At 36.3% G+C, this 19,025-nt stretch overlaps 1 protein-coding gene across 3 annotated transcripts in view; it reads right to left on the bottom strand.

Moving 5' to 3' along the window:
* Positions 1 to 19,025, bottom strand: part of LOC149785646 (retinoic acid receptor alpha-like) — a 79,229-nt gene that overhangs the window by 42,351 nt on the left and 17,853 nt on the right. For all 3 annotated transcript variants that reach the window (XM_089979474.1, XM_089979473.1, XM_089979475.1), the window contains one exon: positions 8,088 to 8,229. In XM_089979474.1, the coding sequence (XP_089835600.1) occupies positions 8,088 to 8,229 (142 nt within the window). The remainder of the gene's footprint in view (positions 1 to 8,087; positions 8,230 to 19,025) is intronic.

The following is a 19,025-nucleotide window of genomic DNA, read 5'->3' as shown; positions in this document are numbered from 1 at the left end:
GACTTCTTTCCACGGTTGCTTGTTTTCATTTCATCACTACTGCAAAAATGGTAAGACTTCTGAATCTTGGCAAACCTGTTGCAGCCACAGAACGTGTTTCGCAGCTACTGACATCAAATTGCAACACTCTGTTCATTGTCTGTTACCGGAGCGTTGTTGCTTAGTTTGGTTTCTTTCTTCCTGGTTGCCATGCCTCTATGAAAGCCTCAGTATTTTACATCAAACTCTGGAAAGTAGGTCGTCATTGCGATACAGCCTTCAAGGATAAATGCTAATTCTCAAACTAACACTACAGCGAATTTCAATCCATATTGCGAGTTGTCCTTCTGGTTTCTTGAAATGCATAAACACATCAATTATCTTTGGTCCGTCCTGATCAAGAAATGCCTTTCATACAGGTAATATTAGAAATACTCCATGAAGAATACAACCGCGAATAGATCAATGAAAGGCTTTCTTGGGTCTGGGAATGCCTAACAGTCGTTAATCGTTTCTTCAAATTGTCGAAAGAAAACTAAACATTCTAAGTCCAGACAAAAGGTCGGTCCTTTTCTGTATGCTAGTGTACGCCGTCAACAATACAGGCATCGAGTTTTATGAATAAGCAATAGTATGAAGATGTTCATAGGAATATGCAAAGGTCGGCCAGCGAGGTCGGATTTCTCCAGCTAACGATGGCGGATACTTCTTCTAGATCTGCACGTATTTGCTTCTTGGACACGATGTGTCCCAAGTAGTTTAAGTCTTTGCAGGAACAAGCTACATTTTGGGGATTGAGTTTCAGGGCAAATCAAAGCAATCGGCCCAAACATCATCTTTGAACGTGCGTCCAAATATTATTATGTTCTCGAGGTATACCAGCCATATGTGCCGATTCAGTCCTGACAGAACTCGTTCCACTAGTCCCTTGAATGTTACAGGTGCATGACCGCCAAAGCGGCATCATATTGAACATGAACAAAACAAAAAGTTATTGTGCATGTGTTTTTTATATTACATTCTACCATTTAGTACGTCAGTAATAAATAGTTGTATTTTGACTGGCTTGAAATACAAATAAATCGCTGTGCAAGTAGGTGAAGTTAAATCGACAAAATACTTTTACTTTCTCTTTCATCATAAAATATGTAAATTTGTGAAATTTCCTCTCAAACATATTAAATTTATTTTAATAAGAATGCAGACGATAGTAACATGCAAAGTGATATGGGCTACTGAGACTTTAACATATCAGTGCAGCGGTCTATGAGGATTTTATATCACGTTTTATTTGGCTCGGTATCGGGGCTGTATGGGAATCTAGGTTGTCTATGACATTTTAATAGAATGGAGAGACAGATAAATACACTGAATGACAGATAACATATACTTTTTGGAACTGGAAAAAAACCCGGAGATACAGAGGTATGGTTTTATGTTCATAATGTAATTTTAGAACTTGGAAGGTACCGTAGAATTTCCCACAGTCAGGTTGACTATATTCTAGAAATGCAGATGCAACATTGTATAAACCTAGTTTATGTTCGCTATGGTCATGTTGCTGAGAGAGAGCGAGTATATAAAAGACCATGTTATTTTTCTCATTTTTAGAACTGCTCAACATTTTGATTGATTTCTACATTGTCAGATGGAGGATGTTAAGGCAGTCCATTCACTTTATGTACAATGTCTCAGCTCAAACATGAGAAAAATCTTAATGGACAAAAAAATAAAATAACGTATATTGCAACACAAACATTATAATATTAATATTTTTAGAAATGTTATGTATATCTGTGTTGTTTGTTTGACTTTTGGTCCCGAATTTTTATATTTTTTTTTTTTAGAAGAGCTATAAATATGTATTGACCAGTTTTAAATTCAGCCTTATAATGAACCTGTTGACAAGTTTGGGGTCATTTTCTGATTGGAATGTTGAGTATTGTGACATACATCAGGCGGGATGTATTTCGACATAAGTCAGGTATTGTGAAATAAGACACATGGATGAATTGCGAGACAGAGTCAAAATAGATTCGCGGAGATTTATACAAAGAGCTTTTTGAACAAATGTTATAATTCCTAGTTACCAGGTATTGTTCTTATTCTAATATCACTATGCAAATGTATTTAACGTTGTGTTTGGATTTAATTTGAGAGGAATCATTTGCTAGAATTATTCATTGGAATTACAATGTGACCACATGAGTGTTTGGACTAAGTACGATTTTGGCATTATTGTTAATTCATTCTAAGGAGTTTTATGACTGTTGGCACTTCAGCACATTCAGGAATCTTGGTGCATCAGCACATTCAAGACCTCAATTCACTCGGAACACTCTATTCTTTTGGATTTGTGATAAAATGTTCAGGACTATGTTGGAATTAATTCACAATACTGTAAGTTCCTTTTAAATTTTCACTTTTTAACTCAATTATTTGTTAAGTTTTACAAAACGTATTGATTTCGCTTATTTATGTTACTTAATTTAAGACATTAAACTTGTACCAGAGGATTCATCACGTTGGTTAGTGACATGTGGGTAGTGTTCTACGACGGCGCTGTCGAGCTAAAGAAAAGAGATAATGACAAGAACCAACATTCTAATTTCATCGTTTGTATAGGGCATGCAAGACTTTGTTGCTGAAGAAACTACAAACAATGTTGCCCAAATACCACTGAATATGATCTTTGTATTCGCGATGAAATGAGTCAAAACGTTCTTTCTTCTAAAATCTTTGTTGACTTTGTTACATTGTTGTCAGTGACTTCGTCTCGTAGTAACTTATTTGTAACTGTTAAGTAAGGTGAAAGGTACAGACTGTTTTCACTTATTTAAAATGTAACAGATGGATTATGTTGCAACGTTAGCAATTTTTTTCAAAAATTGATTTTCACGTTATACGTTTACCTCAATTAAACGTATAAATCAAGAGTTTACAAAGAAAACTGTCCTGTTTTTATAAAGCCAATTTTCCGCAAGAAAAGTATTTTAAAAGTTAGAATTTGAACTTTGGTCACTTAAATGATAACAACAGTTATTGTTGCAGAGACATAAATATAGAGGTCTATTTTGTATTATTAGATAATAAAATACGTACCTAGATTAAAACAGAAAATGAAAATAACTGCTAATGTCTAACTATGGTTAAAATATGTGTTACAACAGTCTATTACGGCTACACACACAAATATATGCATTTAGATTAATTATCGATATTTTCGTCTCAATTTTGTATTATCCAATAAGATATTAAAGTCTTACAGTTTCAAATAATAAGTACATTTCACTGGAAATGTTTACATTATGACAGACAACTAGTTGCATTTAGAGATCACCACATTCTGACACTTAGGCCAGCTCTTAAATTCTTACACCTTAATACACCAACCCTTAGAATTTTGTACACTTTTGATACACTCACCCTTAGAATTCATACACCTTAATACACCAGCTCTTAGAATTCTTACACCTTAAAACGCCAACCCTGAGAATGCTTACACTTCAATAAACCAGTCCTTAGAATTCTTGCACCTTAATATGCCAGCCCGTAAAACTCTTACACTTTAATATGCCAGCCCGTAGAATTCTTGCACTTTAATAAACCAGCCCGTAGAATTCTTACACTTTAATAAACCAGCCCGTAGAATTCTTACACTTTAATAAACCAGCCCGTAGAATTCTTATACTTTAATAAACCAGCCCGTAGAATTCTTGCACTTTAATAAACCAGCCCGTAGAATTCTTACACTTTAATAAACCAGCCCGTAGAATTCTTACACTTTAATAAACCAGCCCATAGAATTCTTACACTTTAATAAACCAGCCCGTAGAATTCTTATACTTTAATACGTCAGCCCTTAGAAACTATGATGCACATTTTACTTCATTCTTAATATGCTGTGTCTATTTTGCAATACTGAGTATGAACAAATGTTTAGTCTCAGCAGATGTAATATCAAAGACTTTCACGACCTAACGACAGACAGACGCTTACTTTTAAGGTGTTATATCTCTAAGCTTCCACAACAAAAATATATGCATTTTGCTTAATCCTCAGTTTTGTGTGTCCATTTTGCATTAAGAAAATAGGTGCCGGATTCAAAATGGCGTTCGAAAAGACCGATACATTCTACCTAATGAGGGTTAAAAGCCGTTTTTTTTTTGACAAATATGTATTCGTACAATTTAATACTCCGTTCACATACATAAAACTTATGGCTTAATATTTCATACTAAAAAACTAATATAAGCATTTTCTCATTTGCTCCTTTCTCAGATTTTTTGTTTTTTTGGAAGAAAGTTAAAGTTTCTTTTCTTACAAATAGGAAGCAAAAGCACTCTAATCAATTAGAGAATAAAGAAAACAGGAATCATGTCATTAAAACAAATTAATCAGAGTGAGTGGATATGATGTGAGATTTAAATTCTTACAAGTCAAAAACACTCATCACGAACTAAATTTAAGAATATGTTATACATGTTAAGATGACAAATATTTGTATTACAAACCAACGTAAACACTTACAATCCTATACTCATTCTTACGCTCTCTCTACGGCGTGTAATAGTCCATTTCACCTTTATGTGCAAATTATAGTTCAGATAAAATGCCATAATGTAAATGATAGCAGACCACTCTACGCTAAACCATAGATACTAGACACTAGTTGCTAAAGACAAAACAACAAAAAAAAGTTGTTCGTATGTATATGCATAAATGAAAATCGTTCATTATCCTGATAAAAACTGAATATATCCACATATGAACATGACTTGGGATGGTAAGAGGTTAATAAAAAAAAATCGAAACCGCGTGTTTATCACTAACTTTTGGTATATTGTGGTGAATATGTATGAAAATGAATTCACAGCACTCCATTACATAGAGGCCATTTGTTTGTTTTCATTTTTTCGGAGCATCTGGCGATGCATTGACTGCAATTTAAAAATATTCTTTGAGATACTGGCTTTTATTGTTTTGAAACATCCACTTCTCATCTTCATCATAATCCACATTTGATTTACTTCCCCTTTGTTTCAGCGCTCTGACCTGTCTGAGGACGGATATTCTAAAACGTGACACAACTTATTCATCACTACTCTTGTCTCTACATCAAACTGCACATTCCTTTATTTGAGTGGTGACTTGTCTTTGACATTGTAAATATTCTGGTGCTCAAGGTCACATCTTTTGACATACGTAACAGGTGTCCACGTCGTTGCCTCTGGAGCGGTATTTAGTTTCTACATATATCTTATTATACGGCGAATAATTTGGAATATTTTACCAGTTGAAAATCTATACTGAACCGAGCGATATAGTCGTGACGCGGTAACGGACGTAGCATCCCTTCTGCTCAATAAATTTAAAGTCGAACTAATAGAAGACGTGAAATTACAAATTATAAAGAAACAGAAGAATTGGAAGAAACAACATACAGGCAGTGAACTTTGAAATCAACCGCTTACGACAGGAATTAAACAACTCAAGGAAAGAAAATGAGAAGATAATGGAAGAAACTGCAAATGCGGGAGATCGCTCCAAGGAAACCATCAAGATTGCAACATCCAAGGAAGCCATCAAGATTGCATTATCCAAAGAAGCCATCACGATTGCAAATCACAATGAATATAACTCACGAAAACAAACCCCATCAAAGTCTTCAACTTGCCTGACTCACAAAACGAAATGTTCAGAGTTAAGTTCGCAGAGATGGTGAGGAATGTAAAAGGCCAAGAAGCAGATGAAATCGCTACTATTGCAATACATAGCATCGCTGGGAATAGTGGAGCTCCAAAACAATTAATTGTAAAATTTTGGAATCGAGAATCCAAAGTCAATACTATTAGGAAGAGAAGGGATTTGAAACGTAATTATACTATAAGAATAGTGGAAGATGTCACTCCTCAAAAGATCGGACTCTTAAAAAAATTGTTTATTCATCCAAATAATGAATCTACCTGGTGTTACAACTGCCGTATGTACCCAAAACAAAAGCTGGCAAACGGTACAAATATGACTTCTTTGACGACATCTATAAAACAATCAATTCCACTCCAGAAGTGAAATATTTGACGTAGTGATTTTAAACACAACTGAAAGTATAATACTTTCTATCAAAAGATATAAAAAAATGTTATTCTCGCCAATATATATTCTGACTTGAATAGAGCGATACAGCCTGCAATGGGTAAGAAATTCATATGATCTAATATCTTATTTTTGACTTCTGTCATAATGGTACTTAAATCGCTTACATCCTGAACACTGAGTAAAAGACCTTCGTGTGGTATGTATGTATGTATGTATGTATGTATATTTGCATGCATGCATATATATATATATATATATATATATATATATATATATATATATATATATATATATATATATATATATATATATATATCTGTGTGTGTGTGATAGCTTTACAATTTAGGGTAAAGGAAGAAAATATGCAAAAGTGGTGACTTTCTGTGAGATGATTTATAGTTATAATGTATTGATGTAAACACTTTATACCATCACCCTTCTGTAGAACAGACCTCGTGTGTCTATTTTACACCACATCACACATATACCCAGTGGTGCATGACATTGTACTACAATAATCACTTTTTAAATTTATAGTGGTTAAGCGTATGAAAGTGTATTCCAAGGTGTATGTGAGTGATGTTTACGGTATTGGTTGTGTAATACATAGTTATTTAAGCTCTAGGATAGTTCTACTAAAAGCAAACCAATAATGGGGATCCATGTTAAAATGTTAGGGGTCTACACAGTTCCACTTTAAATGAAAGAGATTTTTTTCTGCTGGTTAAAACAAAAGAATGCAATAATTATATGTCTATAGGAGACACACAGTACAGCAGAGATTGGAAAACACTGGGATGCTGAATAAGTGTATTTTAGCCATTTATATGCCAATAATGCAGGTGTTGCTATCTTATTTAGAAATAATTTAGAATTATGTATTAATACAAACGGTTGTGATAAACAGGGCAGATAAAATCTTTTAGATATATCAGTGGATGGACTGAGATTTACTCTAGTGAATCTATATAGGCATGTTATTAATAATGAGCTTTGCTTTTAGGAATCTGAAAGAGGATATTATTAATTTTGGCAGTAATTATATTATTACTTATGGTGACTGGAAAGTTGTCCAGGACATGGAGCCTGACTCTTATAATATCCTGCATGATAAACACTCCATGACCGGGGCAGCAGTCCAGGGCACCAAGTATCAACCTGACTTACTGGCTCCATGGACAGCTGTGAATCATAAGAGTACAATATTTACCTGGCGATAAGCAAATCATTTGAAACAAAGTAGACATGACATTTTTAATCCCGAGGACGTGTTTTCAAATTATATTGACGGATCTATTATTCCGGGCTATAAAAAAAGATCATTCAGCATTAACACTAAACTCATCGATATCCGCAGTATCCGAAGGTCCCGGGTACTGGATATTGAATAAAAGCTATTAAGGCAACATGAATATATTCAACTGGTTCAAAGATGTATGTGTAACGGTGTAGAATAATACTATTGTAAAGATGATAAGAAAAGCCCTATCCGGGTAAAATTATTTTGTAATAATCACTTGTTGTTTGAAAGCCAAAAAATGATTATAAGATCAGAATCAATTAGTTATTCTCAATTAGTTATTGTTTCGAAAAAGAATTTCTAAATGTGATGATTTGGTGCCGCTAATAGTCGTTATAAGAAGCTATATCTTGTAAAATATTCACGACAATTGAAGAGTTATACATTATGCCTGATAGTTCACATGCATATATCAGAGCCCACAAAACCCGAACAAAAGCATCTTCATTTTTAGAAAATATTTTCAAAGGTTACAAACAAATGATTAAAGGACCAAAACTAATTTCGTTTACGTTCAAAATAATTCTTTTTTCTTTACATACAATGAGAAATGTCATTTTAATGGGGACAACCCAATGCCTGCTTTGAATTCTTTACCCCTGTTGTATATAACCTGCAAGGATCCTCTATTTGTTTTACATTGAGCCTGGCACCATATACGTCACACATTGGATGCAATGTATAAATAAAGGGGACAAACGTTACACACCTGTTTTTGACATCCCAAGGTCAGTGCATTTCTTGAATCTACAGTAGGAACATGAACTTCGTCGTCTGCTAACCACATCACACTTGCCATATTTCATGCATTTGTACGTCGTATTCCTCTTAAGAGTGCGGCGGAAAAATCCCTGTATACAAAATGTGAGTACTGTTAAATCCTTAATTGGCAAATTATACTAAGTATTAATTAATTTTTGTCTTTTTGTATCTATTTTGGATCTGACTTTTTATCTGTATATATGAATAGTTTTGACTGGAGAAGCAATACGTCTAAACAAGTTTATTAGGAACAATATATGGAGATAATGTTTTCATTGGTTTACATGATCGGCCTGTTTTCTTTTACAAAAATGCCAATACGTAAATCCGTGATATAACTTATCATATTGATCACACTGAAGCAACAAATTCCTGAAGACGTGAGGAAAAATTATTAGATTAAAAATAATTGACAGCAATTAAATGTAAATATGTCTTCAGCATAGGTTGTGATATAATGCCGGATCCACTTGATTTCAAACCACACTTCTGACTAATACTAGAGGTAACGCTTTCAAATATTAAGTAGTGATAATCGAATTTGGAATGGTTTGTCTGCTTGCCTGCTGCGAGCTTAACGGCACATCAACACATGAAAGATAACATCATCGCGAAGAAAATGAAGTAAAATAACACGCCTAGAGACTCACCTGGTCTGGTGTGGGCAGGAAACGGTAACGCACCCTTTTGGTTGCTAGAGTACAGTGATATATATATATATATATATATATATATATATATATATATATATATATATATATATATATATATATATATATATATATACACACACACGTTTAGTATTCATTTTCGCGTGGTGCACACAGGTATTGCAGGTACTAACCGTCTCATTTTTGGTTAATCGATGCTGTTTCCTCCAACAAGAAGGGAAATTCGTTTGTAACCGGTTTAGAGTTTCACCAGTATCCCAGATCAACTTTAGTCAACAGGGCAATGAACCAGCGATGTGGGCTCGCCAGCACCCTGCGAAGTCTCTGCCAGAACTGATAACAAATATAAGGGGAAACATGTTCCTCCTGTAGATTCTCTTTTCGCAGTAGGACATAGGATATGTAGCCATGGTTGTAATTCGTTGTGGAATTTACGCAACAAAGCAAGTAGTCGCTTCAGTCAATGTTAGCAATAGTATTGGTAGCTAGCTCATGGCTTAATACTTCAAATATGCAGACCATTTAGGACGAGGGCCAAGGCGCGTCAAGGAGCCTGCTATTTCTTAAACTTACTACAAATGCAGGACCTACAGAGCAAAAAAGGAAAGGAAAGATGGTCATTCCATGATCTCATATTCATTTGTCAACAAATAAGTTGATCGGTTTAAGAAGAAAAGCTGACAGACGACAAAGAAACAAATTCTTGTAGCGTACAATCATTATTAATGCAAAAAGTAAAATAAGAATGATGAGGCTGAGGTAGATAGGATGGGTAATAACAATTATATTGTAATCGTGTGCAGTGCGTGCTCATCTATTTAACAATATCATCAGCAACGTGCAGAGCCTGCAGTCCACCGGGGAACTTTGTCAGTGGACAGTTGTTCACAATGTATGACATGGTCTGAAGAGCTCCACAGCAACAGGAAGAGTTAGCGGCCTGGCCTCATCGGACAAGGTTGACTGCATAACGATCCTATCCTGTCCGAAGGCGGTTCAATGTGGTTCACAGATGACGTGGTAGGTTGAAGCCAGGAGAGCAGACAGATAGCTCAGCTACGAGGGAGTGGTTTACACCATATGTTGATGACCACTCAACACTCCATGTCGAAATAGCTGTCACATCGTCCGGAAACGGACATAACCAGATTGGGCGTCTCTAAGTCAAACGGACTGCTGGATGTGAGGCGATGTCCATGTACAGTGGAAGTTTCTCACTGGCATAGACCTTAACCAACTCTTTTGTGGTTGCTGCCTGGCGACACAGATGTGGAGGAAAAATATTGTTGAGTACTAGCAGCCATGGTAAAGGAGTAGGACATAGTGTTCCAGATTATGCGCATTGTTGTGTTGAGCTGGGCATCCATTAACTTAGTGTGCGACGATCGAGCCCAGACAGGAGCGCAATTCTCGGCTGTCGAATAACAGAGGGCCAATGCTGATGCTTGATTGTCTGAGCACTAGCGCCCCAGGTTGAGCCAGCCAGTTTGCGGAATATGTTGTTTCGAGTACTACGTTTTGCTGAAGTTGTCTCCAGGTGGTTGTAGAATGCAATAACAATAGCTGAAGACGCCGGCGAGCAAAGTTGTTTTGCAAGTGCTTTGACACACACAAAAAGAATCAAGGAATGATGATAGTTGTTGCGATATACTGTATCGCCTGTTCATATCATATAGAAATGTTAGCATTGGGAAGCTCGCAACCAAATGTGTTGTAAAAACTACCACTAGTGTATGAAGGGTTCGTATATGAGGTGTCACGTATTAATCGTATCGGGCACAAAGGGAAAGGAGTGAAATGTAATTATGCCCTTTTTAACCTCGACGAGAGAACTACAATAGCGAAATGAAATGCGGCTTTCAAAAATCTTAATGTGAATGCAATCGTTCGGCACACACACATTGATGCTCTTCATCCACACAGCTCGGTCGTCTCCCTAACGCGATCACATACGAATTCATCTTATTAACTGATAAAATTAGCCATTATGGTAATAACATAGGTCATCAGAACATAAACCCCTAAGCGGTCGCTGTCAGATTTTCACGTAGGACAGCGGAGATATGATTTTAATATGATTTTTGTTTCCCTTCAAAACAGCTTGTCTGTTGAGAGCGAAACGATAAATCAACACAAAATATGAAAGAACTGGAAATGTAAAGGAATAATTTATATTTAAAACAATATGGAGGTTAAAAAGCAACACACGAGTTAGGAGAGGAATGTACTATAATACGAATAGAACAGGCTGAAATACGTCATAAACGATTGGAAAACAGTTTAACCAGCTTTGTTCCCAAATGAATAATGAGCCATAGTTGTTGAAATGAAAGCTGCTAGACGTTATTTTGTTTTACGTCGTGAAAGTGAAATTCCTTTAATACTATAATGTATACTAGTGTTACCATTTAAAAATATGATAATCATATATATATATATATATATATATATATATATATATATATATATATATATATATATATATATATATACTAGAAATGAGTGATGCGAAATTAAATGATCATTATCTTTTCTATGGATATTTTTGAAAGAATCTGCCGAAGACAAAATATCTCCTGAGGAGATAGGCGAGGAAAAAACTGCGATGAGGAAAACAAGGGAGAGAGAGAGGGGGGGGGGAGGCCGGACGTACGTGTTAACAAGCATCCCCTTCATCGTCGATTAAAGTTATACATGTACCATGCATCAAAGTGGGTATGTGATAAAAACTATAGATGTATCATGTGCCTAGGTGGATATGTGAGAAATGTTATGCATGTATTATGTGCCGAAGTGGGTCTGTGAGAAAGCTTGCCAGTAGCTTCCCTTTGGTCGGTGGTTCTTCGCTAAGTTGTCCTGGGGTTTTCTATCACCTGATATACTGGCCGCCATGTATAGTCTATTTTGTACTGAAAATGCCATCAAGCCCACAAAGCATCACCAAAGTCACCATTTATCTATGTTTGAGTGATGGCTATTTACATAATGCTCTTTCGCAGACTATTCGCAGCGTATATAACCATGATGATGCATACGAGGAATGCGACCGTTCAAGAGGAACCCCACATACATTATCTGATCTACTTGAAAGTGGACAGAAGATGCACCGTACATTCTCACATCCGTACATAATCGAATGACTGTACGTTATTAGTATTCACTACAACATTCCCATTAGGTACCATGAAAATAAAAATGTTTCGGTAGCGACGAACGGGCCAACAGAAGAAAAAAAAATAGTACAATTTATTTTCCTTTGTTATTGGGTAGACATATAGTTTTACGTTTTGTAGATCTTTTGCTGCCTCCACCCATGTCGCTATGACTGGGCAAGTAAATAAGTCGACAAATATGGAATATAAATTGGTCATGCCACTTTGTCATGTTACCGATTGTCTGAACGACAGAAAGAACCACATGAAAACGTGTTCAACTGGAAGAAGGCAGTTGGGTTATTCTTAATGCACGTTCCTGGCACCTATTACCTGTTGAAACCTCGTGTATCATGTTATTGCCAGAACATAACATGTGTAAACAAATTTAATGTTGATGATCAGCACAATGCTTCCGGGATGAATAATGGTACCAGGGCAAACATCTACCGATGGAATTATCCAAAAAAATGAGCAGGTTGGTATTTGAATCAAGCAACGGTTATGATGTACAGCCATTTCCCTGGACGGCAGAAGAAACATATGCTGTTATACTAAATAAGCTCATTCGAGCATGTACAACACAATGGCACCAGGTTTACAGCAAAATATATTTGATAACTGGCTTTGGTCCAACTACCTTTGATATGGCGATAGCTGGATTTATTTTACAGACATAGATTGTGCCTAATGGTATACCATAAGATCCCGACATCGTTATCTTTATCCATTTCCGCAAGTCCTATCATCATAACAGAACAGAACAGAACATAAAGTTTATTCAGTAACTTATGTCTCTGGTTCATAACATAAAATATATCAAATGCAGATTCATATACTTTTAAATACAGAGTAATATACAATGCGTCACCGAAAAATATACTGGTTTAGTGTTCACGTATATAAATTTTACCAGCTGTATAAAAGCGAAAATAAACACGAAAACCCCGTTGAAACCAATTTAATAAGACTTATTTTCTGGCTGGACATTCAATTTTAAATATTTAGGCAATAGCGCTTTGATATAAAACATCTCGTCGAGATTTTTCCATCTGGATTCGTATACATAAAATATAACACTTGTCGTTTACGCATCTGATATTTTTTAACCAAAGTGTTGTCAAACTTTGATATTTTTTTTACTTCTAATGTTTATTTCTCTTTCAGTGATTGCACAGTGTTTCCTTTCTGAAAATTAAAGGCGGATCCAATGATAAATATTCTCTCATTTCCCTTGAAGACCTCTGCTGGCTATAGTGTCCATTTTCGCAGAATTGGTTCTCTTACATGATGTGATCTATACTACTGAATCAAAGAAATGCCGTATGAACATAGCTAGAAAATTGGTGCTTTTAAGCTTTACTGGCGCTTGTCTGTATCAGCCAATACATATGGCGTAATATAACAGTGAAAAGGAGATCTACTTTCAACATATGCTGTCCATTAATTTACGCATCTGAATATAAAAGTTGTACTCAAAAGGTATCGCCCATATTCACCGAGGCTTGCGTAATACTTCATATTACATGGTACGTTAAGATATCTTTTCAAATATATTTGCTGAATTGCTTACATTACTAGCGGATATCCAAACATCCATATTTCCGAACCGTTTGATACCAAAGCTGCTAGATACTTCGAAGATTAAGAAGCCAATTTATTATAAAAATATCAGCGCTTATAATTTTTCTTAACATTTTTGCTACATTACAAAATTCATATATAGCATTTATTTCTTGTTGTAGTCACGGTACAGATTTATTTTAATTAACTACATTATCTGCATACAATAAGGCAAAGATCTCTGCTAATATTATGTGATGGCAATACCCGTTGTTTGTTGCTTCGTATCTCAATTAGAAATTAAAAAAGGAAACAAACTAGAGCTTAGAATTCATCATTGTCGTCTCCCCACAGTGAAAGTAATATCTGATTGGTCTATTTTTAGTATTTGTGCACAGCACTCCAAGAATAACGTTACAGATTCTTTAAAACAGTACTGTTCAACCTTTTTGACACCATGGGCCACTGAAAAATGTTGTCTTGTTGTTGTTGTTGTGGGGTTTAACGCCATTTTTCAGCACACGATCGGCTATACATGGCGGCCAGTATTAATGGTGGAGGAAGAACCCGGGAAAACACCGGAAAGAACCACCGACCCACGAGAAGCTACTGGCAAGCTTTCTCACATACCCACATTGGCTGAATCCGAGACTCGAACCGCCGCAGACAGAGGTGAGATGGCAGTGATCCGTAACGAAGAGCGCTTTAGACCACTCGGCCACTCGGGGCCCCAAAATGTTGTCTTGAAGCCGAGAGCCGCAGCAAAAAACTGAAAAGCAACGACTATATAGCTGCTCAAGCTCTGGCAGGCCATTTAAAATCAGCCTTAAAACATCAAACCTTATTTATATTAATACCTTTCTTACAAGAGAATACCATAGCTAAATATGTTGTACCTTACTGAAAGCTTTAGACAAAACTTAAACAGTTAAACCTGCCACTAGAGTGTCATATCTACTTCTGAATAACTGCATGCAAACTGAATATGTTATCACAAGTACTGTATTGGTTTCAAAAGCCAGCATCAGACTCATCTATTACATTATTGCTTTCTGTTCATCAATACAAGCATTTATTTTCTCAAAATTATATAAATATGTTGCACAATGGTTGATTTAATTCAAAATTGTCATTCAAATTTCTCATCGTGGCCCATATGTTTAGCTCTATTAGACATTTTTACAGAGTTTAAATATTCTATCCAGCTCCTGCATGGTATATTAGTGTCTCTTTAACACTTGCCCGGATATGAACGTCATTTCTTGACAGCACACGTGTATTACTCATTCAAGTTTTATGTAATGACTTCTTTTCAATTAATCAAATATTTTAAATGAGTTTCTACCTTGAACGTATGCATCTAGACGTCTAGCTTGTTTTGTAAATCTATCATTTCTCAAAGATTTGAAATTTATTTTGTTCATCATAATCACAGTCTTGATCCCACGATGTGTGCTGTATCCTCTGCAATTTAACCTGGGCTTCGGCTGCTAAATTTCAACACAAATTCCCTTATATAAAGACCCGAACTGTTTTTACACAATCGTTGATATTTACATTAAACTGGTTATCCTTTAATCACATTCAATAAATTTCTGTTCAGTTTCCCAATTTGTCTTTCAGTGGAAGAAATGACGATTAATATCATTCGTAGCGTCATAACCGTCCTTAGTGCTGTTTCTAACGTTACAATCACTGACATAATTCCTTGTATTGTGATCTTTATTACAAATATTTAATGCACCCACAACTTTCATGTTACAATATATCTGTCAAACGGAAAGATTCTTCTAAGTCACCAATACCAGATTTGAACATAAAGGGAAACAACTCTCAGAAATAAAACGTACGCCACCGTGCTGCTGCCATTATTCGCAATGTGTGTTACATTGTCTTAGATGTACAGAATATTCAGACAACATATCTTGGTACTTCCACTGTGTACTGTTTGTCATGCAGTTCTGGCACGGCGCAAATGGAATTCGATACATTTCCAACAAAGTTATGAGTTGTACCTAGCGTACATTATGGCTGTGTTGGAACGCTGTTCCGCACTGAGCAAAATAAATGTGTGCATGAAAGCTGTAGTAGCGTTGGGACGTTATGCTTTAAACGAAATCTATGATGTAAATGTGTCAAACGGACGAAGTTCATTACAGCTTTTCCTTCCCGCAGCATCAGTTCGTGGCACCAGCGCATGCTGTTTGTCGACGGCAGCCAGCTCTACCGCATAACTGTGGCGAGTCCATGGTGCGTGCGAAATTTTTATGTGCCACGAAAAACATGCGGGAACGTGATTCCACGACATATCCCTGACTGATTCTCCTACTCTCTCACCTTTGATCTGAGGTCTTAGGAGATCTCTGAAGACACTTATCGACGATTTACACTTTTTGCCCATGGAGCCGCCACACACACACACAAAACCAAAGGCGAATGTCAGCTTTTGCTTTGTAACGAATAATGTGCGTGAACGAGTCACAGGTACCTCCCTCTACCTCTACGTGCACCACGCGAAAATGACATGTGAAGTCTGTTACTGGAACGTTTCCAAGTTAAGCAAGACCACCGTTTGGGAAGGAGGTAGAAGCGATTAGAAAGAAACGAAGCTCATGACAAATATATTTAACAAAGAATGCGCTACATTTATACATCTATTTAGATAATGGAAAATAAAAAAATCTCCTGCTGGTATAAAAGGAAATCGTGTGATGAGTTAAATTAAGTGTTTCTAGAAGAGGCAACATGTTCGTATAGGTAAACAAAGTATGTGTGCATGATTTTTAACAACTTTTTCAGTCACATCGCTACGATGTCTGCAGTGTGGCAGTCCTTGGTGATGTTTAGCAGGGGGGCATCATGCCGCTGACATGTAGCATAATGTCCCACCCAGTTACATTATCCTGACTCCAGGCAGACCAGTCCTGACACTAACCTCTTAATACAGAGAGCTTAGAGAGGTAGCTATTTGCATCATTTGTATAAGTCTTTTGGCATGACTAGGCCGGGGTTTGAACCCGCGACCTCTCGTATACGAGGTGGATGATCTAACCACAAGGCCACCGGAGCGGTCGGTAAACAAAGAAAAGTCTGAAAAGAATGAAACATTCATAATGAGGGTGAAGAAGAAACTGCCATTGTCAGCATGTCAAGCTCTAGTCCTTGTATAATGATGACGCTTTATATAGCAATACAAGAGATACATTAAGCAAGATTCCACTAAGATTCCCGAAGTCCAGCTATAGATGTTTATACATGCAAGGAAACTGAATGATGCGTGATATATGGATCAAAGTGAGATACTTTTGGCAGAATGATGTTAAACACAAATGACTGTATTGTAGCATTAAGTTGCACTATTCTGTGTCCGATGGTAGACTTGTAACAAACGTAAGTGAGAAAGCAATAAATACAGGTCGTACTGACCTACATTAGTGCAAAGCGTTGTGTCAACGAAGATATACTAACCTATACATTTAAATGAATATATATGGTCAATACTAGCCAAGACAAAATGATTATAAAGTCTGGTCAGTCATATAGAAAGTATGATGACGGTCATGGTACATAAATGTAAAAGGTAATAAGGTGAAAAGGTAAAATAAAAAGTGATAAAATGTCAATTATGCGTCAATCCGTGATTACTGAAAAGTGACGGGGGCAGGTCACATTTGTAATTTAAACCAAATTTTCCACTTCTTTCTAGTTGTATAATCCAGGTTCAGCTCCGTAAGTAGCATCTGAAGGTGTTGCTGTCTGGCTGAGTTCTTGTGGTTGTCGAATTTTGTATTAATTTTAATTAGGATATGTCTTTTGCTCGTTCTTTTTCTAGAGCCAACAGTTTTACCAAATTACTGGACAAGTACAGAACTTGCAGGTCAGGATAGACAATTCATATCTCGTTCTCTGAGACTGGACAACAGTATCACAGCCTATACATCAAAACATTTTTATGTAAGGTAACGTTTTTGTTTGCTGCTGTGCCTTTTTCATTTTTTTTTTTTTGTAACGGAGTGAAGAAGGCAGGGTGTCAGACTACGAAGCCTACTTACATAGTGGATGTTCTGGTTCTGCTCACTTGTCCGTATGCAGATTAATTTCCTGAGGTAGGTTGATCAAATCTAAGCGTATCATGTATCAACCAATCCAAATGCAACACTGCGTGTGCCGTGACCAAGTTGTTGTGAAAAATATAATTACAACGATCAAGAAAGGCAGAGTCCAGAGAAGGATATAGCTCAGTATCATGAGAGTAACATGTGTTGGGTAGACGTGTAGTCGCAAATTATGTCAATAGTGAAACTTTCTTCGCTGTTACCATTACTACCATCAATTACCCGATATTATCTTTAGCCTAAATGGATTTATTAGATTTCATTATCTCGGGTATTTTGTCAACTCATGGATTTCAGATGTCAAAAGCGGTACTTTCTTCAGAATGCAATGATCTAAAGTGAGGCATGAAAAATAACAGTCGCAGAAGTGAAAACCTGTGTACAAAACACAACACGAAACGAAAAGTGGTTAGAGCGTCCACCTCGGATGCTGGAGATCGAGGGTTCGAATCCCGGTCGAGTCATACCAAGACTTACAAAAATGGTACTAACAGCTGCCTCGCTTAGCGCTTAACGTTAATAGGTTAGTGTTAGGACTGGTCGGCCTTGTGTCTGGATAATGTGACTCGGTGGAACATCATATCTACATTTCTACGGCATGATGTCCCAGTGCTAGACATCACTATAAAATGCCATACTGCGGACATAGTAGTGATATGACTGTAAAAGTGTTAAAGCTACTTTAAAAATCAACCCAAAAAAATCCCACAAAAGGCAAACACCATTGGTCAGCAAAATTAGACATGTGATTGGCTAGCCTCTGAAACCACATCCATTCCTGGCCGAACTTAAAAGAGATGAAAATAAGCATCATCTTTTGTAAAGTCCCAGAGAAGAAAGTACCAGACCACCAACGACAAAAAAACAAGAACAACTATGACGATGATGATGGCAGTGACCCTTTTTGAGGGAAAATCCATAAATTCTTATATGTATGCAGGACAGTTTTCGAAAGACCATTTGAGGCAATTTAATAATTTTATTATTATGTTTAATTGAGAGTATTTACTTAAAATCGTATAATGTTTGTCATAGAGTGCAAAAGGTACTGAATGGGTGATAATGAATAACAAATGAAAAAAGTCATGCCATTTCATCCGACGAATACTATTTCTTATACTGGCCTTCCTTTGCAGCACCTCCTCACTAATTACATAAGTGTATACCAGTCTGGATATTTTACGCACTGAATATCGTAAGGGAGAGAAAAATAGAAGTTCAGCAAGTTGTATCGCCATTGTGGTGATGAAAGTGCTATTACCCCTTGCCGATGTCAATTTTCTCAAAATTATGCATCTCTCTATAACAATATGAAATACATACTAAAAGAATGTATCCTCGAGATCACAAATAAAGGATCTCAGATGGGTAATATTGAATACTG

The sequence above is a fragment of the Sinohyriopsis cumingii genome, chromosome 13 (assembly GCF_028554795.1).
Source record: "Sinohyriopsis cumingii isolate HCF-2022 chromosome 13, ASM2855479v2, whole genome shotgun sequence".
NCBI lineage: Eukaryota > Metazoa > Mollusca > Bivalvia > Unionida > Unionidae > Sinohyriopsis > Sinohyriopsis cumingii.
Note: the sequence above shows the minus strand (reverse complement) of the source record. Positions and strands in the feature narration are given on the sequence as shown.